We start from the raw sequence: 27323 nt of genomic DNA on the forward strand, positions 1-27323 counted from the left end.
AGGTACCTATTAAATAATTAAAATTTAGAATAGGACATCGGAGTACCTGATTGCGTAATTTATGTGAAATTAAATATAAAACTGTGGAAAAACGTCTTCAACTCAATCGTGAAACACAAATTCACTATTGCTTATCAAAAGTGTCGTCTCTGATTTATAAAAACAATAAATCTTAAGAAAAATCTTAAAATTTTTTAAAAAATTTCTATGTGTATGTGCGCATCTCTAGGTGAATTTTTTTGTTGTTTTGCATTTTTTTATTTGTCGTTTGTTAGTTTTTTTCTTCTTCTGATTTTTTTTTGTGTTAAATATTTTAATCTTACAAGAAAATCAATAATTACATTATAAAAAAGAAGAAGAGCTTTTTTCGCCTGAAAAACATATTTTTGCTTTTTTTTCTTACAATTTAATGAATTCATCATCATACAACTTGTAGATGAAAAACTAAAACTATATATACACAACAAGACTCATAAGAAACCAAACAAATAAAACGACAAAAAAGAAAAAACTTGAAAACCATAAAAATACGAAGACAAAAAAAAACTTCAAAGTTTCTCCCACCACAATATCATCACTATTATATGTAAATATAAGCATATTAAAAAAACAACCACAAAAACATATAATAAAAAACGATTTTTGTTTTTTTTTTCTTTTTAATCCCACTTATAACGAAATACTCACCAATTTTATATTGAAGGTACCATATAATCATTTTGGTGCGGGTAAAAAAACCATACATTTTTCAACAAAACCTATAAATACTTTTTAACAGATAAATTTAACTTTTGTTTTCGTTTAACAGTTACAACTCTAGGTTGTACTAAGTCAGTAAGCGCATTTTTCGTGTTAGTATATTAAGAATCTAAGGTAAGAATTATAAGAAAAAAAAAAGAAAAATAAAATTTAATAGAAGTTGTTATCCTTCGGCATAAACACAAAAATTCAAGGAATAAAAAGAGCCACTGTTAATCATATGGATTAATATTTTAAGGAGATTTAAATAGGGAAATATCCCTGCAAACCTATACACTTAAAAAAAAAAGAACTAAAGCCAAAATTAAAGAACAAGGAATATTAAGTGAATCTCAAAATTTAAAAAATTATTAGAAAAAACTATAAAGAACTTGAACTTACAAAAAAAAAAGAAAAAAAAAATAAGAACAATAATTTTTCATTTAAATTTATTAAGTGACAATTTAAAAAGTGTATGGAATTAATTAAAAAAATTTTATAATTATTTTAAAGCAATTTTGAATATTTAAATTTGATTTTGTTTCTTGTATTTTTATTAATTATAATTGTGGGTTTAAATATTAAAAGTAAAATATGTATGTATGTATGTATTATACAAAATTAAATCTATTGCTATAATTTAAATATTTGAGGATCAATCATGTTACGGATATTTAACGGAGAGTATACACACAACAATTTAATAAGAAAAACAAACTCATGAAAAGTAATAACAAAAAATTACAAAATATTAACATAAAATTTATTCGCACATTTAAAGTGTGCTTAATTTGTATATTATTGTATACATAAGTGCATTATTATTACAGTAATTATATATTTATAAGTCGTGTTAATTTTAACATTCAATCGTGCCGTGTTTACGTAACTATAGTTGCATTCCCGTCATTTTTATTGTGTCATAATTATGTCATAATGCGAGTGATGCTAAAAGATGTTCATATAGATGTGCATATTTTGTCGTATAATAGTGATGATTTACATTAAAATAAATATAATAATTATGTATGAATTTTAAAAAGAATTCTTAATTGCATTTGCGATTGAATCATTCAATAGCAATCATTTCAAGTTAATTGAAAATGATTCATAATAACCTGATTGATATATTCATTAAAATTAAGCTACAATAATTCGATTTCAATTTTTTAATTTCAGTTTAGAATTTTTTATTTAATTTTTTATTTCTTTCAAATTTATTAAATTTATTCTACTTGATTTTGTAACACCTTTCCTTGAATTTAAAATTCTATTCATTTTCATACACGTTGGGGTTCTCAAGAGTTTCATTTTTAAATTTTTAAACATTTAGATTCTTTATATACAATAATTATTTGTAATTTAGTTACATTGTATTCAAATCATAACGAAATTACAATTACAACTGGGGGGAAAAATCTTGCAACAAATTAGTTATTAATTCATACAATATATATGTGTATGTACGTATGTATAGGATAAATGCGCTTTTAATTAGAATAATTGTAGTTTTATAAATATTAAAAACATTGAAAATTGTATATATAAAGGCATTTCGATGTTTTTTTGTTTTTATGAGAATCATTGTTTTTTTAACAAAATTAAGAACGAAAAATTTCGTAATTAAGAATAATATAAATTATTATTTGATAAATTACAATGTTCTAATATTTTTTTGCCCCTGAATATCTGGCTGCAATTCCATCCCCAATTTAAATTTTTTTCTTATATTTTGTATTATTTTTGATAATTTATATGTCAATTTCTAAAGTATTATTTTTAATTTTTCAATTTAGTTCGAAATTTACTGAGAAGATGCAATTGAAGCAAAATTTGACGTTAAAATGCACATTCAATTGAATATTATTAACTTCATCTATAGAATAATTCAAATAGAAAAATATAAATTTAAACAATAATAAATCGCATATTAAATTCATATTTATTCATAAGACTATTCTAAAACTAAAACCACCGAAAATATCGAATAAAATTGTGTGAAGTAAAATAGTACGGACAACACTTTATTACAATATTCACAATAGAAAATAAACAAGAGCAAAACTGTATTCACTTTAAGTGTTATACATATTCTAAACTAATATATGTATTTGACAGTACTAATTTTGACTAATCATGTCAAAATTTTAAACATTTTTTTTTTCAAAAATTCAATTACTTTTATTATTATTTAATAAATAAATATTCGCATTTTTTAATAAATTATATTCAGCTAGCCGTATGTAAACAGAGGACTCTCTTTTAAAAAACAATGTATAGGCACGAGCTAATTAATGGAAACACGCCCATATTTTAACTGCACTTAGTACAATTATATAATAATTAAATAAAACAAATATTTCATGGGAAAAAAAAACCAAACCTTCAATGCTAATAAATTTTTGTTGATAATATAAAAGTCATAGAAATTTTTTTAAAATAATATTTATTATTATGTAACATGCTTCAAATAAAAAACCAAAATATCCAAAAATTCATTTTAATTTTAATAAAAATTTTTAACTTATTTACAAAGCACTTCACAAACCCAAATTTAACAAAATTTTAATTCGCAATTATTTTATATTCATTAGATGATAAATATTCGAAATAAAATATTTATTTTTTAATTTATATAAAGAAGAGAGTTAGTACACATATTATACAATCGCACACACGTGAAAAATTTATTTTAAATTTCAAAAATTTAAATTAAATATAAGCAAAAACCAAAAAATACAAAGAAAACATGAAAGTTAATTAGGTTAAGCTCTTAAAAAATTCAATTTAATTTTTTTTAATAAATTTTTTGTCTTCATTTTTTTTTTTTGCTGCTTAATTAATACAAATTAATTTATTTACATATTATCAATAAAAAAGAAAAGCAAAAATGTATAATAAAAGATCACCAAAATTAAAAAGATGAGATTTTGAATTCATTACGAAATTCGCATTCATTAACATATTAAGAGCAAAACATTTTATTACTAAGTATTAATAACAATAATGCTATACGCTATTTAGCCATAAATTTTTTTTTTTATTATTTTTAAATGTTTAAGTGTATGCAATACAAATTAAATTTAAAATTCAAAATAAAATTGAAATGAATTGCAAAAAATCTGAAGATGTTTTTCTATTTCTTCTTCTTTTTTTTTTTTAATTTTAATGATATTCGAAAAAATTTTGAAAAAAAAAAAAAAAATAAAATTCATAAATAAATTTTTTTACTCTCAACTATCAACAGTAAATTTGTCAAAATAAAAATATTTAACGAAATTAATGAAATTAAAATAATGTACAAAGTTCAATAATTCGGACACACGCAAACTCGAGTATAAATATAAAAATTAGATTAAATTAGATACTTTGAAATTTGTATATATGTATATGATATTTTCAGTTTAATTATTATATCTTTACAAAATTTAATTTATATACTTAACTTTGGATCCAATAATTTTGTATGATGGTTGACATATAATTGTTTATATTGTGTTCACTTCAATTTTATTCAATGGAAAATGCACATTATTATGACGTATGAATTGTAACAATAAAACGTGCTACAAACACTATTTATAGGTTGTTTTCAAGTGCAGTCAAAAGCATATTTGCATATTCTTTGACATTATTATTTGCTTATTCTTGCGGTTTACTATTGTATTGTGGTTTAGCATAGGTGTATAACTTAAGATCATATTTAAGCAAAACAAATGTATATGCTTTTGACTGCACAAAAATGCAAAACAGAATTCATAAAATCAAAAAGAAACAGTCTTTTTACAAAATTCATTATTTATATTTTTTTCTCGTACATCAATTTCGTTTATAATCAACAATAAATTATTATTGTTATAATAATAAATTTACGATTTTATAACATACTCTTCAAAATTCTGAAATATGTGTCGACATACTAGAAAATTCCCCAAAATCCGCTCAATATGTACAAACATACATATAGTTATAATTTCATAAGATCATTATTTCTTAATATTTCCAAAAACAAACAAAAAAACTGTATTGTACCTAAATCGGATCCTATATAACATTATTAATTATGTATTCAATAGTATAATTCCTGATTATTAATAAATTCCCTATATGGGTCATTTAAAATTATTTTCAATGTAAATAAAATTTATTATTGGTCTATGGTTGAAGGCTAATTGAATATAATAATTTGCAAAACTATTTTAATTGCATATATTTGAATTTTTAATAGCCGAAAAAGTGATTTTTTTTTTATTTATTATCTTTAATGGTATGATAACCTTATAATAGTAAACAAAATTATGATACCAAAAAAGAAAAATTCAAAAAATACAATATTCAAATTTTATATTTAATTTTTCTTTTTTTTTTTTTTTGCAAACTACTAATTTATTCACATATTTTATTATTTTGTTCAATGCATTCATTCATTTTTGATGCTCCAATTCGATTTAAATCTGCATTTTGTATATACATACATATGTACATTTTCTATTCATATTAACAATGAGTGCCTCACTTTGTTTAAATTTCATTATTATATCATCAAAGTAGATTAATGATTAAATACGAGTTTGTATTAATTTATAGCTAAATACATTTATTATTAATTGTAATATAAAGATTAATCTTCAGATAACTATTAATTAATTTTACATAGCTAAACATAACAATGTTTTTGTAAAAATTTAAAATTTTAAGATTACTGCTACGTATTTCAAATTTTTAAAATTGCGAAAATATTGTTAAAAATTTTTCAATAATGTTAAACACGGTCCAATTTTTTATTGGTTTTCTACTATGGTACTCGTATTCAATAAAATAGTTTAAATTTTTTTTTATTAAATTTTGTCTTAATGATCTCAATTTAATATTAATAAAAAAAAAGCATTTTTTTTTTGTTCCATAATTTTCAAAATAAGCAAATTAGACTGCTTAGCTATAAATAATAAGAGCAAAAAATTCATGTGTGTATTTTTTAACAGCAAAAAATAAATCCATTCATGGTTTTCACCATTCATTCATAATTCAAATTTTTATTTATTAGGATTTAAAATAAAAAAGGTGAATTTAGATTAATTTTTTTTAACTTGTTTCATAGTTAAATGCTATTAACTACAAAAAAACAAAAAGAAAAACAAAAAAGTCGCTAGCTCTTCTCCTGTCGTATTTTGAAAACAATATGCAAGTAAGTAACTGCCAAACTAAAAAAAAAGTAAAATGTTTAGCGGCATTTTAGTAAACGTTTCGTTTATGCTTCATTGGCAATAGTAAAAGTTATGAAATTAAAAATAGTATTTAAAAAAAAAAAACGAAAAAATTAATTTGCTAACAAATGTTTTTTGTTTTTCGTGTTTTTTTGAACAAAAATCATTATTGAATTGTAATGTGGTAAAAATGGGTTAAAAAAATATTTTGTATACACGTATACACACAGATGCATATGCACATTTTAATTTTTACATATGGCCAAGTTATAATTTTATGTTACATATGTGGTGTGGTGATAGTGATATCTAAATTTTCACACGAATTCATGTGTTTTGAGGAATAATGTTGGCATGTATATGCATAAAATATTTTAAACCATGCAACAACTTATTAGGTAATAGAAAATGTCAAAAGATGTCGCTTTCATTTAATGGTTAACTTATTGTTTTTTTTCTGTTTATATTTGTTTTATGATTATTATTTTCGTTTCTTTTTTTTTGTAAAGAAATACGAATTAAAAAAAAAAGTGAGAATTAATAATTCTGTTCACATATGTAACATAAAAACAAAAAATTTTTAGTACTGTTTATAAATTAGTACATTTGTATTGAATATAAAAATATTCACATAAATGTACGTTGTCTATCACATCTCTAGGTATATTATATTCTTACATTAACTATTACATACACATGAATAGTGTAGGATACGAGTAGTCAATAAATAGTAATTTAGAAAATGAATAAAAACAAAATTATTAAAAATTATTGTAATAAATTTTCACTCTGATGCACTTAAAAAATGTACACATATTATATGTATAAATAAATCAAAAATAACAATAAAATGTCGATACTCTTATCTAAAAATACTGTTAAAATCATTCGAATATTTGAATAGATGTTTCGAAATTGTATTTTTTTAATACATGAAAAGGTAAAATATATATGGGAAAAGATACTGTTAAAATTTATAAATTTGTTATACTTAGTTTTTATTTATAAAAACTAATATTTGAATTACAATCATTATACAAAAAAAAATAAAATGCAATAAAAGTTTTAACTATGCTTTATACTGCAATTAATAATGTAGAAATACTATAGGATTATACACACATATATGCAAATATATTTTAAATTTGAGGTTAATTTATACATTATTATGCTTATACCGTATGCAGACAATTAAATTAATATTCATCCAATTATCAATAAATTTATTTAGTTATATATAAATTAACTTTGGCGAGCACATATTAAAACTTAAGACATAGTTATCGTTTCAGTTGACCTTTTTTTGGTTTTTATTAAAATTAGCAATCAAATATTTATTTGAAATTAAACGAACTTGAACCTATGTATTCGTATGTATGTACATGTCTGGAAGTTTTTGTTATAATATTTTATTTTAAATTTTATTTTACTTTAATATTATAAAATTGTGTTAGTTTAATAAATTGTATTTTTGTGTACAATTTTCCTTTCAAATTACAAATTACAAGTTCAAATTAATACAACATTTTCAGTCATTTAATGGTAATTTGTAAATATATTCATTTTTGTTGAAATAAAAATTTTATTGTTCGCGGTTTATTGTGCATTTGCAAAAAAATTTTGAATTAATATGCGCCTAAGAAAATAATTCATCTGAAATATTTCCTTTATTAATTTTGTCCTGCAATATACTTTGTAATAATTTTAATTCTTTTGATATTTTCAATTTGAAAATCAATACTATATAATTATATTTTTAATAATAAAAAATATGATTCATGTAACACGCATGATTGTGTTAATAATCAAGTAAAGTAGTCAAGTATTCATTACTTTACTATTCGTTTTTTGAAGATTCGAAGTAATTGCAATATCTTATACTAAGCAAATTATTAAATATTTATTATGAAATTTCATAAAATTTAAATTTTTAATGTTATGAAATTTAAATCATTAAATGACTATCGATAGATTCTTATATGGAATAAAGATTATTTACTTGGTACTTGATTATTCATGAATACAAAAAATTAACTATGATTTAGAATTTTCAGTTATACCAAAAAACTCGTTTCGTTCAAAAAAAGAGAATTTATTTCGGCATATATTTATAATTACAGAAGATTTCTTAAAAGAAATTCTTATAGTTTTTAGTTTCTTCTTTCAATTTAATTATTTTTTTAAAATTTAATCTAAACTACAAATTTTTCTACATATAATTTATAAAATTAAGAAAAATTATACATTTCAATTAAAGCATTCGACTAATTACATTGCATTAGTGAAAATATTGAGTTTTATCAAGACGTTTGTGCACAAAAAGTATGCAACGTTTTATTCAAAATCCTATTTGTTTTTCTTAAAACATGTATTGTAATTTTTCAATTGAATTTTATGAATATATATATATATATATATATATGTACATATATATATGTGCATATATATATGTACACATATGTTTGGTACAACCTAATATGACTAGGTCGTGCTAGTGTTGTATAAACCTGATATTCAGCTTTATTAAAAATAGAATTTAAAATAGAAATAACAACATGCACTTTAAAATATTAAAAAATAAAAAATTTTATTCAAAACTCTAAAAATATTTATAAATATTACCAAATATGAACAAAAAGATTTTTTTCGAATTCTAGGATTACACAAATTTACTATTTATATTATCTCTTATTATTAATTATTTATTTTTTTTTTAAATATTTAACACTGAAGAGGTCATTCTGTAACAAAAATGACCTTAACCTAAATACACAAAAAAAAAAACTAGTAATAAGATTTAATATTTTGTAATTTGAAAAATAAAAAGGAGAACAACAAAATTCAACAAAAAAAATATTTTCAACCTCACCAAACATTATCAATATAAAATATACGTATGTTTAAATGTTTGTCTAAATAAAAAAACAAGAAAAATATTAAGAAAACTACAATCAATAAAATATAAAATGTACAAACATACACAGCATTAAAACAACGTTAATTCACGTGCCATCTTCTTAATATGTTAAAAATGCTCATATATAAGTTTTCAGACATAAAAAAAAGTGAAAATAATAACAATAATAATAATTAATAAAATAAAAAGAAAAAATAATTCACCTAATAAAACGAGTTTGCTGTACCAGACATTTAAGATATTTTCAAGTTAAGATTCAATTTCAATTCAAAACTTACAATATATTTGTGTGTATATAGGCTTATATGTACACACAATATGCGGTCACGTATTAAGTATATATATATTTTAAAAAAATATATAAAGATTGTATATGTACATAGTTTTGGGTTATAACATTTTTTATTTGGTCAAGCATTAAATAAAAAATACGAAACATACTGAAACACCAAGCAATTTTAAATACTTAAGATGGTCTTTTTTCACCGTTTATTTATTTATTGTTTTCTTTTTTGATTTTTCACATCTATACGCATATTTGCTTGTTACCCATATTTCTTTTATATTTTTAAAATATACATTTTATATTCAGTTGTTAAGTAATAATTTTACAAGGTGCAACCAGCCCAATTATCAACTTGATGATTTACACGCCAATTTTTAAGATACGCTTTTATTTATATATTATTTATACAATATATACATATAAAGGAATGTATTAAGTATTGTTTTGAAAAAAAAAAAACAAATTAAATTGCTGTAGAAAAGCACGTAATTTTACACATACATATATACATTCATGCAAATTGCACATATTTTAAAATTGGTATTGAATATGAAAAAATATTCTGGGAATTCCAAAATCACAAAATTTTCTTAGTAACGGTATATCGGATTTTTCCATTTTTTCATTATAGTTTTGCTGGTTACGTACCTTAAATTATATTTTACAATAGGGAAATGAGCAAATTCTTAAAAAATAAAATCCCTATACATTTATTTCACATATTACCGACCGTATTGTGTAAACAATAGGTAGGTTATGTGATGGCAACAAATTTTGCATATCGAGTTTTCGGTGGGAACGTACTTCTCCATAGTAGGGAAGTGTAAATAAACTATTTTTAGCAACCTGTCGGTCTGTCGGTCTGTCGGTCTGTCGGTCTGTCGGTCTGTCCGTCTGTCGGTCTGTGTGTGCACGCGTGTATCTCAAGTTCGGCTGAACCGATTTTGATGAAATTTTATATGTAAGTTTGTTTCCACCATGGCACGGATCGATCAACTTTTGGTATATATCAGGCCTCGGGAACTGCACTTTTTAGCGGGCCTGTTTTACATTTTTGAACATTTTGAAGAAAGTATTCAACCGATTTACTTGAAATTTTATATATAAGCTCAGCTCGACCGTCCGCAAAAATTCGTATGTTTTGGAAGAAATCAGGCATCGGCAACTAGACGTTTACTACGGGCCAAATATACATTTTTGTGTATATAAAGAGAAATAATCAACCGATTTCATTGAAATTTAATATATGAACTCCTCGTATTAAAACAATGAACATATAAATTTTTTGGAAAGATCAGGGCTCGAAAACGGATTTGCGGGCCGATTTTACATTTTTCACCATATCCACAGAACAAATTGATGGAATTTCTTGAAATTTGATATTTGAGTTCCGGTTGTTACCCAAACTAACTGGCGAGCATTTCAGGGAATTCGGGTAGCACAAAGCGAAACTCTACTAAGAGCCAAATTTACATTTTTCTAAGTATGTTAACTATAAGCTTACTAATGTCCTAAAAATTGGAAAGAAGTATTTAAAAGACATTTTTATAATATTCTGTAACACTTTCATTTAACTAGACAATACACAATGCGGTCGGTTATGTGCTGACCACATCAGATTTTTTTATTGTAAATTCATATTGAAGCTAGACGAGTTATATATAACTAAAACTATATATATACAAAGTTTCAGTTATATCAATTAAATTAAACCAAGTCTATATAATATGGAAATGAAATAGCCTTTCTACAGAAAATAATATTATTTAAAATATGTAATATTGAATTACTATTCAAATTTCCAAAAGAAAAGTATTGCACAAATACAAAATTACCGCTCAATATTCCGGCTTGACAATAGGAATATCTTATGCTAAAGAAAATGACGTCCATACAGTTTCCACGATTTTTTCAATTTATTTCTTATTTATTTTATATTCAAATAAAATTTCACTTTAATTCCGTTTTCGTCACTTTATCTATACTTATGTAAATTTGTGCCCTTTTAGTAAATTTGAATTTGTTATTCAACCAATTTGAATTCAATTTCATTTGAATATTTGAAAAAGATTGTTCTATACCCCGATTTACGGTAACTTATTATAACAGAAAATTATATAATTTATGTTTTTGTATAAAATTATATTAATAAAATTTAATTAAAATGCTATAAAATGCAATAAAAAACAAACAAAAACCTTAAAATCAAATTGAATACAAAATTAAAATTTATACAAAAATTAATTATAATGTTAGGCAATTTAACTTGTATATAGTAATTATATAATATATTGTCAAGAAATTTTCAATTATTTCTACTAACCATTGAGGCTCTATACGTCTGCACTAACTAATGACAATTCATAGAAATTAAAATTGAATAAAAATTAATTTAATTATTAGATTATTGTTCAAATACATTTATATATAGCGTATATGTATATGTATAGATACTCTAAATATGTGCTTCTGCAAATCAAAGAACTTTACTCACAATCTAAACGCTTGTACAATTGTATTAAAGTTATTAAATTGTGTTAAAATTAATTTTCAATAAAAAAACAAGAAAAAATTTTTTTAACAACATTTACTATATGTCATAAATACTTTGTAGTTTAATCCTTGACATGCATTAAAGATTGGCAGAATAACTTCTTCAAGTATATAAATTACATTAAATAAAGTATATATGTGTATATATAGATTCTTATATGCATAATACATAAGATGGTGCGTGTGTAGCACCCACTTCAACAACTTCCATAATAAAAAACGAAAATGAAAATATTTTCCATTTAAATACGAATTTTTTCCTTCATAAATTTTTTTTTTTTACTAAAATTTATTAAACAAATCATTATAACTACCGTAATTATTCCCCAAGTGGGTATGAGATTATAATAGAGTTTATAAGATGTTAAAATGTGCGAAGAAAATATTCATTATGAAATAATATGCAAATAATTCCTGACGATGATTGAAGATAAAAATGTTAACAAGAAAACCAAAACAAAAAAAAAATCGAATTTTTTCACTTTTCCTTAATGGCCTTTAAATGTCTTTTACAACATTTTCGTTTTAATAAAAAAAAATTTGTATAAAATTGAATAATGCAGCTATACATATGTATTTTATTTATTATTAAACATTTAATAAACAAATTTGTAATATTCATTTTGTTCAGTTTAATTTTTTATTATGAGTTAGCTAAGTTTTTAATAAATTATTTTAATATTTAATTTAATATTTTTATTATATTTTTAATATATATTTTATTGTATCATTATTACATAAAAATCGTTTATTAATTCAAATTTATGCATATTTTTTAAAAATTTTAATCATTCATTCATTTTGGTATTTTTTTTTGTACAAAATATTCGTTTAGATTGTGAGAAGTTTGAATACGCGAGCGTATATGTCAAAGAAACCATGTGAAAATTTTCATATTTTTTTTATAATAATATATGGTTTTATTTTAATCAAATTAAGTTACAATCACCTATCATAGATCTGTCTCCGATTCATCTTAAATTATTTCTTTAAATTATTTGCATATTAATAGAAATCAAATATATATGAAGTTATGTAATTCTCTATATAAAAATTTTGATTTTATTTTCTTGTTAATCGCATTATAAATTATGAGAATTAAATATTTCTGTAATTAACTCTGAAATTAGTATGGGATTTGATTGACGTTAAACAGAAAATACCTAATTAAGAAATACTTAAATAATATAAATTTTATAGCACTAAAAATATTTGGAATTTATTCTTTAACTTGTTAAAAAAAATTAAAAATCTTATAAACAATTATTTCCAAAAAGATAATTTGTTCTGCCCAAATGTTATACATGTTAACTTCTCTCTTTTTTTATATGAGTAACATTCAGGGGGAGTTTTTTAATAAATTTTTAATACCATGTGTTTTACGTTAAAGCCGTGAATTTTCAGAGTGCAGTATAAGAGACAAAATAAAATTTTAAATAAATTCAAAATTGCTTCTTTGTTAATGCTTTCAAATGTGAATAACTCACAATTTTACTTAAAATAATAAAAATTTTAAACATGTTAACAATTCTATTAAATTTAATTAATTGTTTATCATCTGAATTGAACTTTTTTTTTTGATATAATTATTAAGGAATAAAAGTTACAATATTTTTTAATTATTTTTGTAGATGAGATTCGCACTTATTACGTTGGCAGCGTGCGCAATAACGCAATTAGCACAACCGGCAGTTGGACAAGGAACTAGAACAGCAGTATCAACAAAACCTGGAAGATTTTTATCATTACCAGTCCCAGCAAAATGTTCTTCAAGTAAGTGTTAACTTTATTTTTTCCTTTTGTCTTTTCTTTTTAATTTAATAATCTAGTTAATTTATTTGAAATATTTTAAATATATGAAAAGAAATTGTAGGATATCAGGGGCTTAAGCTATAATTGCTTCTAATTATTACAAAATTTAAAGTAAATTTTAAAATAAATTGTTTTTTTTTTATTCACATAAAATGAGTTTCCAAAAGTAAATGCTCAGAGAAAGAATCAGAGATACCTTAATAATATTTAAAATCAAAATGAAAGTGAGGAATGACGCTATTTAATTAAAATTAAAAAACAATATTCCAAGTATGACGGTAAATTTTCAAAACGAAATTATTTTTACAAATTGTATCTCAAGAAAAGTATGAAGCTACCTAATTCTATTTATATAGAATGGGATTTGATCTCTTATATTTCATAACCCACTCCATATGACCTTGATAATTTGACATGAATGACATAAGAAATATAACATTTTAAAAATCATTTAGAAGAGGTATACGAAAATTTCAAAAATTGCTATATTAAAATCAGAAATAGGTTAAACTTGATATTTGATACCCACTCTGGAGCAAAAATTTTAGCCATTTTTGATCCTTTTAATAAATGGCATATATTGCTTTTTTCACCTTTTTGAATCATTTTGAATTTGACCTTCTCATGCGGTTTTTTCATGTGACCTCCTCAAAAATGTTAAAACAAAAGTTTCTTGTCATTTTATAATCAATGATGTCACAGTATTTAGATCGAAAAGCGAGAGCCACCAAATATCCTACAAGATCCAACAAAATAATAAAGTTTTAATAAATTATATAATTAAATATTTACGTTTCACTTTGTCTGTTTTCTTATTTTTAATATTCTTGTTTTTATTATTAAATAACAATTTTTAAATATAATTTTTTTTGTTTTGTGTTGCATGTTTTCAATGTTTTAAATGTAAAATATATTCTGCACATTATAAAAATCTTTATTTACTTTTTATATAAAATATTTCCAACACAAACATATGAAAACAAAAAAAAATAAAATTGAATATTTACTTATATAATTTTATTTATTTATAAAAACAATTTACAATTATTAATTTTAAAAACTTTATAAACTTATAAATGTAGTTGTCACACCAAACTGTTCAAATACACAGGTTATAATTCCACAAAAAAAAAAAAAAAACACAACAAAAAAACCATATTTACTTTTATTAATTTTTTAACTTATATACTTATTTTTTACACATAAACAAATATATAATTATGTATATATAATATTATGAGAAATGTATGAATGCGTACATATACACATAAATATGTTTTATGCATGAACATCCTTTATACATAAAAACATATACATACAAAATTCTACTTGATTTTTATTTATGTAAATAAAAAATGCTTTTATAATTTTTGTTTCTAAAATTAAAAACATTTTTATTCTTATACATACGTATATTTACTTTTATATATAATATCTTTCCATTATATACATTCCTACTTTATATATATATATACATATATACATAATATACAATTAATGTTTTCAAAAGAATATACTTGGTTTTGGAATACAATAATTGCATATATACATAATCTATGTTTTCGCATTTTTCTATATATATAGATTTTTCGAAAATTATTTTGATTAATTATAAAAATATAATATAAACATACATTTATGTATATAAAAAATAGTATATACATATATATATAGAAACTTTGAAATTCTATGACATTCAAAGCACTCATTTAAAATTATTTTATAATTAAATTATTTTTTTTATCATTAAATTGTACTTAAATTATTTGAAATATTCTTACATAAAATATGTATGAAAACATCAATATGTAGGTATTTAGGAAAAATAACTTATTAGAAACTATAATTTAGTAATATATTCAAAAATCCAAAAATTGTAATATTTTTATCGTGAAAGCTTTGTGATTAACTGTAAAGAATTAATTTTCGATCATCATGTATATTTTGAGAAGACTCCTGTAACAATTTAAAAATAATACAAAGATAATTTATAACATTAGCAATTTACTAATGTTATAAATTGTTGCAAGGTCCTACAACATTTTGTTTTATACTACAATGTTATACTTGTTATTTAAATGAAGCTAAATTTTGGTTGTTGAACAAAACTGGAATGGAAGATACTGTTAAATCAAAAATCTAAAAGTCTGTCAAGTTTAAGTTCTATCAAATAGCTGATATGTAAGCAATTATCAGAGTTTGCCGTACATTTTTAGACTTAGACTTATATTTTGTCATATATGTAAACGGCGCCGATAAAAAAATTTACATTACATGAAGTCATTCGGTGTTCAAAATGTTTTTATTGAATAAAAGTAGCGTTTTCGTTCATTCATTCCGAATATTCGGAATGAATAAAACTAATTTTCCAGCTAATCGAAAAATTAAATTAAATTTAAAACTTTAATATAATAAAAGTATTGAAATATAATGAAAGTATTACAGTTTCCCAAATATTTTCAATACTATCTGTAAATCTCCTCATTTGAATTAGAAATTACAAATTCTAAATACCATATAATATAGTTTTACTTTATAACTATAGATAAATTTATAAAAAAATTTTTAATAATACAATCTACTACCTATTCAAATAAAATTTTAATATAATTTAACATTATTGCATGCTTTATTATCAGAAATCTATCTTGCCTTTGCGAAATTTATAATAAATTTAAATTTAAAAGCTGATAAGTCTATTTATAACAATAATGAAATTGATTGAATACTTGATATTTCTATGTTTATATAGGTAACGATCATGCAAGAATGCATAATAAATTAATTCATATTTTATAGCTATAAATAATATTTCAATAGTAAACTATTTGGCTATTCAAAAACTAAATTTATGTCCCAACATAAGAAACATCAAAATATCAAATGAAAAGTGAAACCAATTTTTATTGAAATAAAAATCAAAAAAAGAAAAAATTAAATATTAAATTTTTTTTTTAAATTTATTTCGAAAAACTACGATCAATATTGACACGTACAAAGATTTTTTTTAATAAAAGCAAAAAAAAAAAATATTTCAACAGCTGACATTTTTGTAACTCAAAAGTTCAATGAACCACGTTATTTGAGTTCACAGCAGAAATGCATTTTAATGAACAAATTCATTTATTTTATAGGTAGCAGGTTTATGACTGGCAAAACCTTTGTCCAGCGCAGTCATTCTACTACTACTGTCGAACTAATAAACCATATAGCAGTATTATCTCATAGTTCAAATTTTTTCGACAAAAAATTTAAAATTTTTTTTTATATATGTTCTCAAATTTGTAATTTACATGTTTGTGAAAATTTAAAAACTTTCCCTAATAGAGCCGAATATAAAACCGGACAAAATTTTGCAGTAAGCTTTTTAAAGCAGAAATTTTAGTTTTTCATAATTTTTTATATTAAATTTGTGGTTTTTAAATAAATATTTTTTAATTTAAATTCGTATAAAATAAAAGATGAATTTAATTATATTAATTTTATGTTATAATATCTCAATTATAAAAAGTGAAATTGAAAATTCAAATTGCTAATTTTAATAGATATGATAATAAATTTTAAATCTGCTATGGTTCGTACCCAGTTCATGTAAACTAGTGTTTGCTGTTTTAAAATTTCTATCAGAAAATTAAAATGTAAACATAAAGTTAAAATTATACTTACTTTCCGGTATAAAATTCATGTTTTTATACACAACTCTATTCATGTTTATGTATACATATACATATGTATTTTATGTATATTCTAAAATTGTAAAAATTAAACTTCTACTTTTTAAATTTTAATGTGTATGCATAATTAATTCGCTTTTGAACGCATATCCCTACTATACGTCCACGTATTAAAGTTTCATAAGTACATGCGGAATGTGTATGTTTTCGTAATAATTAATTATTTTAAATTAACCCAATTTTTAAGCGTTTTATGTACATATATATGTATATGGATATAATTATATAAATATATACAAATTTCAGTTGTAATTTAATGGATAATACGATTATATTATTTAAGTCTTAAAATTAAATGTGTAAGATATTTAAATGCATTTAAAGTTCATAGATAAACAAATTTATAGTACTAATATAAAATGATTAATTTCATGCAAATATTCATTGATCTCGATAAAATTGATTAGGAAACAAATGCACATAAAATACACACACTGTTAAAAATTTATATATAAAATTTAATATATTTTTTTTGCGTATAGAACTTACATTAATTAACGTCGAATTTGACCATTATATTAACACTTTTTTCAATTAATTTTCTTGTCTCATATGTATGCAACAATAGAAATTATTTTAGTATCAATGGAAGTTATTGGAATAGCTATAGTAGATTGCTTTTTAGAAAATGTATTTCTCTTGTTCAGGAGAAAAAATGCTACTTTAAATACGATTGATTTCATCCGAATTAATATAAATTAATTCCAATTGTGAGGCAGGTATATTTTGTAAATTGTACAGCATTAAAACTTCAAAAAATTTTCTAATATTGAGCAATTAAAATGTTATAAATATATATTATATACTTATATGCATTAAAACTTCATTATAAATAAGAATATCCGGTTTCGATTGAGAGAACAGAAAAATAAAACAGAAAAATAACTAATGCTGTTGATTACAATTATTAAAGCAATTAATTAGCTTTTCATAAGACAAGATTTATTATATAAACTTATTCGTATATAAATATAGAATGTCTCTCAAAATATAGTTAAAATTTACCTATATAATATAGAAGAGGTATATGAATAAATATGAGTTATAACAACCTAGGAAGAGAAAAAATTTAAAAGTTTTATAAAAATTTGCACTTGATGATATTACGTGTAAAACCCACAATTGATTTTAATAGATTTACAAACTAAAATGTAGACATAACCTGGGACAAATCTATACTATATAGCATTACAAGCATATTAATAATATTCAATAATTCACATAATCATATATGAATATCAATATAATAAATATTTAAGAAGTAAAGCTATGCATTACGAAACTAATATTGATCATCAATCTGAATTGTTCTTTAAACTTGAATTTTATATTTTCTGATTTTTATATTGTTTTTTTTTTCTAGTTTTATTACTTTAAAAGGAAAAAGTTGTCATATTCTTTCTCATTTAATAAAATATAAATAAATATGAAAGCTTATATATAACATCATCTATTTTTCCGCGTGAAGCGGAACTTAACAATTTTTATATTATTTTATGACTCAAAGGTTATCCATCTTGACAATTAAAACTTGTGTACAATATGCACACTATGTAGGTTTTTAAGATTAAATATGTATATATAGTAACTTATTGATTGAAAAAAATAATTGTAATAAATGGTTAAATTTAATTAATTAAACAGATTATTTCAATTTATTATTAAAATTGCAATTCCTGTATGTAGCAGATTATAAAAGTACCTTTAAAAACCACCTGAAATTGTATACGTTTGCTATAAACTAATATATAGTCAATATACGTATACGTCATATTTACATATTTAAAAATATGTTAAAAATAAAGAACTAAGCAAATATGACAACTAATTGGTACTCGTATATTGAATATCGAATATGACTTCCACTACTATACTAAAAAATTACATTAAACAATCTTACTCGAAATTTAACTTCTGCTTTATTATATAAGATTCTAGGCGGAATTCAAATTTCCGATAATATTATGCATACACTTTAGGTTTTAAAACACCGGTATTTGACAAACTAGTATTTGAAGGTGTATAATTGCGGTTTACAAATATTTCAAAAATTTTTTTTTTATTTTTTTACGCATACATGGGTGATGTATATTACCCGACATGATATTTAATTTTTATTATATAGTGTTTATTATTCTTATACTGAAATTTTTATAATTAAAGTAAAATTAATAAGACCATTTAGGGTTGTAAGAAATTGCAGAAATATGCTGGCCCATAAAATATTAATTTTAACTACACAATTCACATGATGTACATAATATGCAAGTACAGTCATAAATTCTATTAAGAGTCTTGAACCTTAATTCATATATTATTTACTAAATCTATATATTTGTAATTAAATTTAAAGTACATAAATACTTGCTAAATTTTAACTTTTTAAAATGTCAAAAAAATATTTAAAAACTTATAATTCAATTATAAAAAAATTATTCAGCGAAAAGATAAGACAAATAGCCGTTATTATAATAATTGCGCCATAATGTGACCTGGAAATTCTTTTCTAGAGACATTCATTAAAATATGAAATAAAAAAAATTTAAATTATAAAAAACTTTGAAATTTAATAGCACATCACCTCCAAGTCAACTTTATATATGAAAGTCTAGGAAAAAAACTTAAAATATAAAAAAAAATTTAATTAATTGTGAATAGAAATAATTTTTTTAGTTTTTATTTGTCAGTTAATAACAATGCAATTTTACATAAATTTTTAATTTTTGCACAAAATATAAGTGTGGATAAGTAGAAGATCTACTTGGATTGTTTGCATTATAAGCTAACTATCAGACTGAAGCTACGATTTAAGAATTTTTAATAGCAATATTTGGAATCTATAAACTAAAATTGAAAAAAACAAAAACCAGCTGATAACTGCAACATTTTTTAAAAGACTTATTTATCAGTTAATAAGAATGCCTGACCGTCTATCTCGCTATTTTATTCAGCAAGTGAGAAGAAACTATCATATATTTGTATAATGTAATTTTCGAGTGAGAAGAATTATTCGGTATTGTTTATTTCGTTTTTTCTAAAATGTATACAAAATTTATTCAAAAAATGCAAAAATCCCATTGATATAATTTTCAATCTTATTGGAAAAATGAATTATCCATTTAGAAAAAAGGAGAATTCCGATTGTAAAGTAAATAAATAGTGATATTTTTAATTATTTTTTTTTCATTTTGATAATCCTTATAGAAACCGACGATCAATTGGATAGGAAAGTAATTATATTTTTTGATGGGAAAATCACATCATATTTTAACACCTTTAATATTTTTTTATTAAAATAAAAAATTTGCAATATTTTGCATTTTTTTTAAATAGAAATGGGGATGGATTTTTGTTAAATTGGTCTTTATTTATTGGTTGTGTTTTATGCATTTTTCTTTTATTAATTAATTGTTTCAAAGTACTTTGCAAAAGTTGTGAAAGGGCCCTATAAAAGGGATAATAAAAATTGTTTGCGCATAAAATTTTGTTAAAAAATTTTAATTCCAATTTTATTTTTTACTATTTGCAAAACAAATCGTATGATATGCGAAAATCTCTATGCACTATACGTTAAGTGTTAATTAACAATTATTCATACACATTTTGTATACACCTATTGTATGTATATCCAATAGGTCAATTTATAAAGGTGTAGAAGGTCATAAACATTCCAATATAATGTAAACTATTATTTATATTTTTCTTTTAAATCTATGTACTTAAAATGAAAATGAATTCATAAAAACTGGTTTTTTGTTTTTACAGTAGTAGTTAAGTTTTCCTTACATATGCTGGCCTCTTTTGTGATATTAAGCTCATTCAAGTCTTGAAATTTTGTTTTTGTTTCTCTTTATTAACAAAAAAGTTTTTGGTTTATCATCTTCTTTTTGCACGTTTATCTTTAAAAAATTTAATGCCAAAAGTAAGAGCGAAAAGTTGGAAAAAAAAACTATTAATTTATGAATATATTAAAAAAGCATTGTGAATTCTGCAATTTTAAAATAATTTTCATAAATTATTTTCGAATATCATGTCATTTTTGAACACCTTCTTTTATACTTGAAAATTTATGATTGAAATAAGAAAAATAAACTAGTAGTTATTATTGTTATATTCTTATAGTATTATGATGTTGCCATGCTGTTTAATTTATTGACCAATTTCCAATTATTATCACCAGATGCAATTTTTCGTTTTTTATTATAATAAATAATTCGTTTGTTTTTAATGTCACACCCTTAAAGGAAAAAATGTGATAGCTATTCAAGATTATTAATAATGGGTGTTCACAAAATTAAAAACTAAATGGAAAAATAAAATTAGAGAGTATTTTTCTTTTGTCAAAATAAATATGTGAATAAATTAATAATAATAACAAGAGAATGAATTTGTAACACTGTTCAGTAGTTTCTGTAATTTTTTTATTTAATACGAAACTAAAATTATGTTTACATAAGCAGTTCACAGGATAAATCGATTAACTCCATTTTTTGAAAATTATTATTAAAGTGCCAAAAAATTGAATATTATCAAAAAACTTGGGCGATTTTTAGAATGAACAATAAGAACCACAATATTAGCAGCTTGTATATTATAATATTGAATAAAAATGATTAAGTATTAAAATATATAATAATAAAATTGTTAAACTATATTATAAAAACTTTCATTATTATTTTTATATAAAATCCTTTAATGTACATAAATAAATATATTATATAAGCATAAAACTTATGTAAAATACGATATTAATTTAATAAGTGCTACCCAAAAGTAAAATGAAGAAACAGAATGACTCTTTTTTTTTCTTTAATAATTGTGGATTTTATTAATTTGGGTTAATGATTCAGTTTAGGTTTGTGACAACTCGTTTACTATATTATATATTTTTACTTGACTTATATAAGAATATGTCATAATTATATTAGATAATAAAAGTTTTAATATATAATATTTAAGAGTTTTCAAATAAAAAAAAAAAACAAACAATACTGAGCAATAAAAATTTCAATACTACATTCAAATGCGTTAAAATACGTTCTAGTTTTTTAAATTAAAAACTTTTTTGTTAAATTAAAAATTAATGATTTCGACTCATATAATTTTTCAGTTATTGTATTAGGATAGAACTAATTTGAATTATAGGAAATTTTTATAAATGAATTAAGATTTTCATGAGTTTTTATATATTTTCTTTTTTCAAAAAAAAAAATTATTTAATTTTCAAAAATGCTCAGGACCAAAAGAATTTAGATATGGAAGAAAAAATTTGTTTTTGAGTTCACATGTACCAGCATTAAAAAATAAAAGGTATGATTGGTTAGATGGTCGTAACATTTGCCGTGAATATTGTATGGATTTGGTATCAATTGAAACACCAGAAAAAAATTACTTTATTAATAGTATTATACAAAGATATAATGTACCATATATATGGACATCTGGTCGTATATGTGATTTTAAAGGTTGTGAAAATCGTCCAGATTTAGAACCAAAGAATATTTATGGTTGGTTCTGGTCACCAACACGTCAAAAGATTACTGCTACAAATCGTATACCATCAGGATGGACATATAATCCATGGTCAAGAACAGGACATAAAAAACGACCACAACCAGATAATGCCGAATATGATATTAATCAAACAAAAGAACAATGTTTAGCTATTTTAAATAATGTTTATAAAGATGGTATCTATTGGCATGATGTTGCATGTTATCACGAAAAACCAGTTATTTGTGAAGACAACGATGAACTATTAAATTATGTTGCTTCAAAATATCGTATTCCTTTATAAATTAGCTAATTCTTTATATACAAATAAAATAATAATATTTGAGAACAGAAATAAAATTATATATACATACAAATTTAAATGTAAATAATTAAAACACTCTTTATCTAAGATTATACATATATTTACTTCTACATATATGTATATGTATATATATTTACATATATGTATATACATAATTCGCTCATTCATTTTAATTTTCTTGTAATTTTAATGAATTTATGAACAGTTTTTTCAATTACAATGATACTTTTTCAGTAAAAATAATATTGTTAATAATTTATTGAATTTCAAAATATATTTAACAAATAATATTCAATATTACAAACATATCAAGCACAAAATTTAATTCTATAGAAAAATTCTTAATATCAACCACAATTTTCAAGCTTATTTTAATGATTGTTTGTCAAAACGAAATAAAAATGAATGATCGAAATGTGTGTATATATGTATGTATAAATGTTTGTTGTTTAATTGTATTTGTAACTAAGCAAAAAAATAGTTTTCTAAGATTTCTTTTAGCATAAATATTTTAATAATGTTATGTACATGTATATATACTTCAATTTTTATGTACATATATACATACAAATAATACTTCTTCTGTAAAATAACAACTTATACTTAATTTTTTATTTCTTTAACCATTTACATAATATTATACTTCTTGAATAATGAAATAAATTTTTAATTTTTACTTCATTAAATTCAATAGATTGTTATTACATTTTTTTTTATATTTTCATTTGTGTTTTACTAATGCAAATATTTATATAATTTTATTATCTTATTGTATCTTTTATCTTAGAATATTTAGAAATTATATCTTTTGTTTTTGTTTTAACTTGTTTTAATTAATCAATAATTTATGTTTTTATTACCTTAAAATTAATATAAAAATATTAAAAATGAAGAACAGAAAAAATGTACGTTTTTCTTTCCAAAGAAAATAATTTTAAAGAAAAACTTTTTTTTTTCAAAACAACATTTTTTGAAAGAATTGGCTATTTTGAACAAAAATATAAAATAATTAAAAACTAAATATACAAAATTTTTTGGTTTTTTTTTTATTTGTTTGGCAACAATGAAAAATTTTCTAGTATACATGTTTCGGCTTTTAAACAAAATTTAGCAAACGCAAAATTCATACATAACCTAAAAAAAATGCATAATCAATATGCCCAGAAAGAAAATCTACATAAAAAATGTCTTTATAAAGTATGTAAATTTACGCATAATAGTTAAGTATATAAAAATTATTTCACTCCTTACTTACATATATAATCTTTTATATTTTATTTTTAGTTTTTCAAAATGCTTTCTGTAGAGTTTCTACCTTTAAATATCATTTAAAATAAATTTACTATAGGTTCTTTGGTTTGTTTCTATTGTAAAATAACATTTAATTTGGTATAATAGTATATAACCTAAAAAATGAATTGTAAATTCTAAATCTAATGTATATATATCAGGTTATAGTCGGGAACGCCATTAAATGCAAAAGTAGTCAAAAAGTGAAGAAATATGAAATTAAATAGATGACTTCATTTTTTGCGTCCAAATTGCAAATGACATTCCCGTTCACGGCAAGATATTTTAGAATTTTTTTTTAAACATAAAATACTAATATTGTATTTAATACATAGTACATTTTAACAATTATTAACTAATTAACTATTTATGTAAATATATACTAACATAACAGCAATATTGGAAATTTAGGGGTGAGGCACAAATTAAATTATTTTTGTAAGGATTTTGAAGTTATTGTTTCATTCAAAGTGCAAACAAATGATCAAAAAAGTGATAATTCAACTATTTTTTTTAAATGTTGTATATTCTTGTAACACTGTTTATGGATATTTTTTATTTATTTGTGCATTTTGTGTGTCACTTTACTTTAAAAGCTTAAAATAAGAAAAATATTTTGTTCAAAATCATTTATTACCGATATTACTAAAACTTTTCAATCAATTAATTTTAATTTAACTATTGGAATAATTTAATTTTTGTTATGGAAATAAAGGTTCAATTTACCAGGGGGGTGAAAATTGGGAATAAATATATTTTACTAAAATAACCTTTTCCATAGCACCATAATTTGAATTCACGTTGTCAAATTTGAAATTTTTATTAATTTTATATGCACATCATTTTAATAGGTTATTCTTACTAGATTTATTCTTTGTTTAACAAATTCACATTTTGTTTTTTATTTCAAACAATTTAATTTTTCGAAAAATTAAAGTATCTTATTTATCTTACAAAATGAAAGTCAAATCTTATCGCAAGTAACTGTAATATAAATCACATATATGAAGTATATAGTAGACTGATCTTGTAAATAAATTTTACAATAAACTTTCAGTTTACTTGATTAAATTCTCAATATTTCCATTTCAATTGATCAATCACTTTATTTTTTGCACACATTCGACAAGATACAGAATGATAAAATTAAAATTTTGTGAAATATTTTTAAAAGATTAATTTTTTAATTTCAAAAACATGTTTTTCTTGGTGCCTGTCTCACTACGTATGTAGAATCTTTCATTAATTTTGAAAAAACGGTATAGGATTAAAGTTTAACTGTAATTATAACGATCAAATTCGAGTTTCGAATATAACATACATATATACATGCATACACGATTTTTTTTTAATTATTATCAGAGTACGTACATATTCATACACGCAAACACATACATACATTGGTAGTAGTAAAGTAATTATGATTTTATTTTCAATAATAATGATAACAAAACATTTTTACTATATATTTTTTTTTATATCCAATTAAATATTAACAAAAAAAAAATACTTTTTTTCTTTAACAGGGCCGAAAGAATTTAGTTATCGTGGTAGAAATTTTTTCTTAAGTTCACACGTACCAGAATTAGCAAATAAAAAATTTGATTGGTTAGATGGAAGAAATATTTGTCGTGAATATTGTATGGATTTAGTATCATTAGAGACACAAGAAAAGAACAATTTAATATTCCGAGTTATTCAACAAAATGATGTACCATATATATGGACATCTGGTCGTATATGCGATTTTGCTGGCTGTGAAAATCGTCCAGATTTAGAACCTAAAAATATCTTTGGTTGGTTCTGGTCAGCAACACGTGAAAAGATTCAAGCCACAAATCGTATACCACAAAATTGGGGATATAATCCATGGTCACAGACAGGACATAAAAAACGGCCACAACCCGATAATGCCGAATATGATATTAATCAAACAAAAGAACAATGTCTATCAGTTTTAAATAATGTATATAATGATGGTATTCAATGGCATGATGTTGCATGTTATCATGAAAAACCGGTTATTTGCGAAGATTCCGATGAATTATTACGTTATGTTGCAGCTACAAATCCAGGAATTCGTCTATAAGATCTTTTAATTAAAATACATATATGTATATGTGTAAATTCAACGTTTTGTTTTCATATTTACTAAATTTATTATTTTCATAAATTTTTATTATTTTTGTTTAATTTAAAATAAAAAAATTAAATTCCTCCTTGATCATTACTTGATTTAATCCATACATACCTTTAGGTATATATTTTTTTTTCGTGCGATTTTATAAAATAAATTTAAACATAGAATTTTGATTTCGTAATAAATGAAAGCAACATGAAAATTATTAAATAATTATTTATATATGTAAATTATGATAATTCTCTGTTTAAGGACTGTTTTTTTTTTGATTTACATACTTAAGTTCTGTTTTTTTTACTTGAAATAAGAACCAGTTTCAATTTTGTTCATCATAAATTTTAATTTATTTTAATAAAAAAAAGCAAAAAATAAACTGCCCAGTTCAGTTATATTTTATCTGTCTTGATATTTAATTATCATACACTATAAAATATATCCCATTTTGAATATTTATTTTTTTTTTGTGAACTTTCGCTTAAAAAAGTTGTGTAATTAAATAAAATTAGAAAAAAAATCATTATATTATAAAAATAAACAACAAAAACAATTAATAACATTATTGTTTTAATTTATATCATAAGTTTTTTATTTCCTTTTTCAGGTATTGGTTGTTTCATTTAAAATTGGTTTTCGAATTCTGTAGTCTGTTGGTTGTATATATTAGACTAATATCGATGAAATTATGTGGCATATCTTGTGAATATTTTGAAAAGTGGTATAAAATGAAATTATGCTATATAAAATTTGACCTTGAAGTTATCTTAATTACATAAAATTTGCATAATTATAGAAATATGAAAGTCGCGCTTTAAAGAGATTGTGGGTTTAGGT

At 21.9% G+C, this 27323-nt stretch overlaps 2 protein-coding genes across 2 annotated transcripts; both read left to right on the top strand.

Annotated features, from left to right (window-relative positions):
- The first annotated feature begins 730 nt into the window (after positions 1–730).
- On the top strand, positions 731–27038 carry LOC129615300 (uncharacterized). The gene is made up of 3 exons (XM_055530435.1): positions 731–873; positions 13330–13471; positions 25879–27038. Exons 2-3 carry the CDS (start codon positions 13330–13332, stop codon positions 26439–26441), a joined length of 705 nt encoding a protein of 234 aa, XP_055386410.1. The 5' UTR covers positions 731–873; the 3' UTR covers positions 26442–27038.
- On the top strand, positions 22445–23217 carry LOC129615301 (uncharacterized). The gene has a single exon (XM_055530436.1). The coding sequence runs from the start codon at positions 22598–22600 to the stop codon at positions 23039–23041; it is 444 nt and encodes a 147-aa protein (XP_055386411.1). The 5' UTR covers positions 22445–22597; the 3' UTR covers positions 23042–23217.
- Positions 27039–27323: the final 285 nt, after the last annotated feature.

This window comes from Condylostylus longicornis, unplaced genomic scaffold, assembly GCF_029603195.1.
Source record: "Condylostylus longicornis isolate FDR11 unplaced genomic scaffold, ASM2960319v2 ptg000135l, whole genome shotgun sequence".
In the NCBI taxonomy this organism is placed as follows: domain Eukaryota; kingdom Metazoa; phylum Arthropoda; class Insecta; order Diptera; family Dolichopodidae; genus Condylostylus; species Condylostylus longicornis.

Excerpts from the sequence above, each read along its gene's own strand:
- LOC129615300 (XM_055530435.1), top strand. The coding sequence starts at position 13,330 with ATGAGATTCGCACTTATTACGTTGGCAGCGTGCGCAATAACGCAATTA. Across the intron at positions 13,472-25,878 it reads CCCAGCAAAATGTTCTTCAA|GGCCGAAAGAATTTAGTTAT; the intron begins GTAAGTGTTAAC and ends TTTCTTTAACAG.
- LOC129615301 (XM_055530436.1), top strand. The coding sequence starts at position 22,598 with ATGGATTTGGTATCAATTGAAACACCAGAAAAAAATTACTTTATTAAT.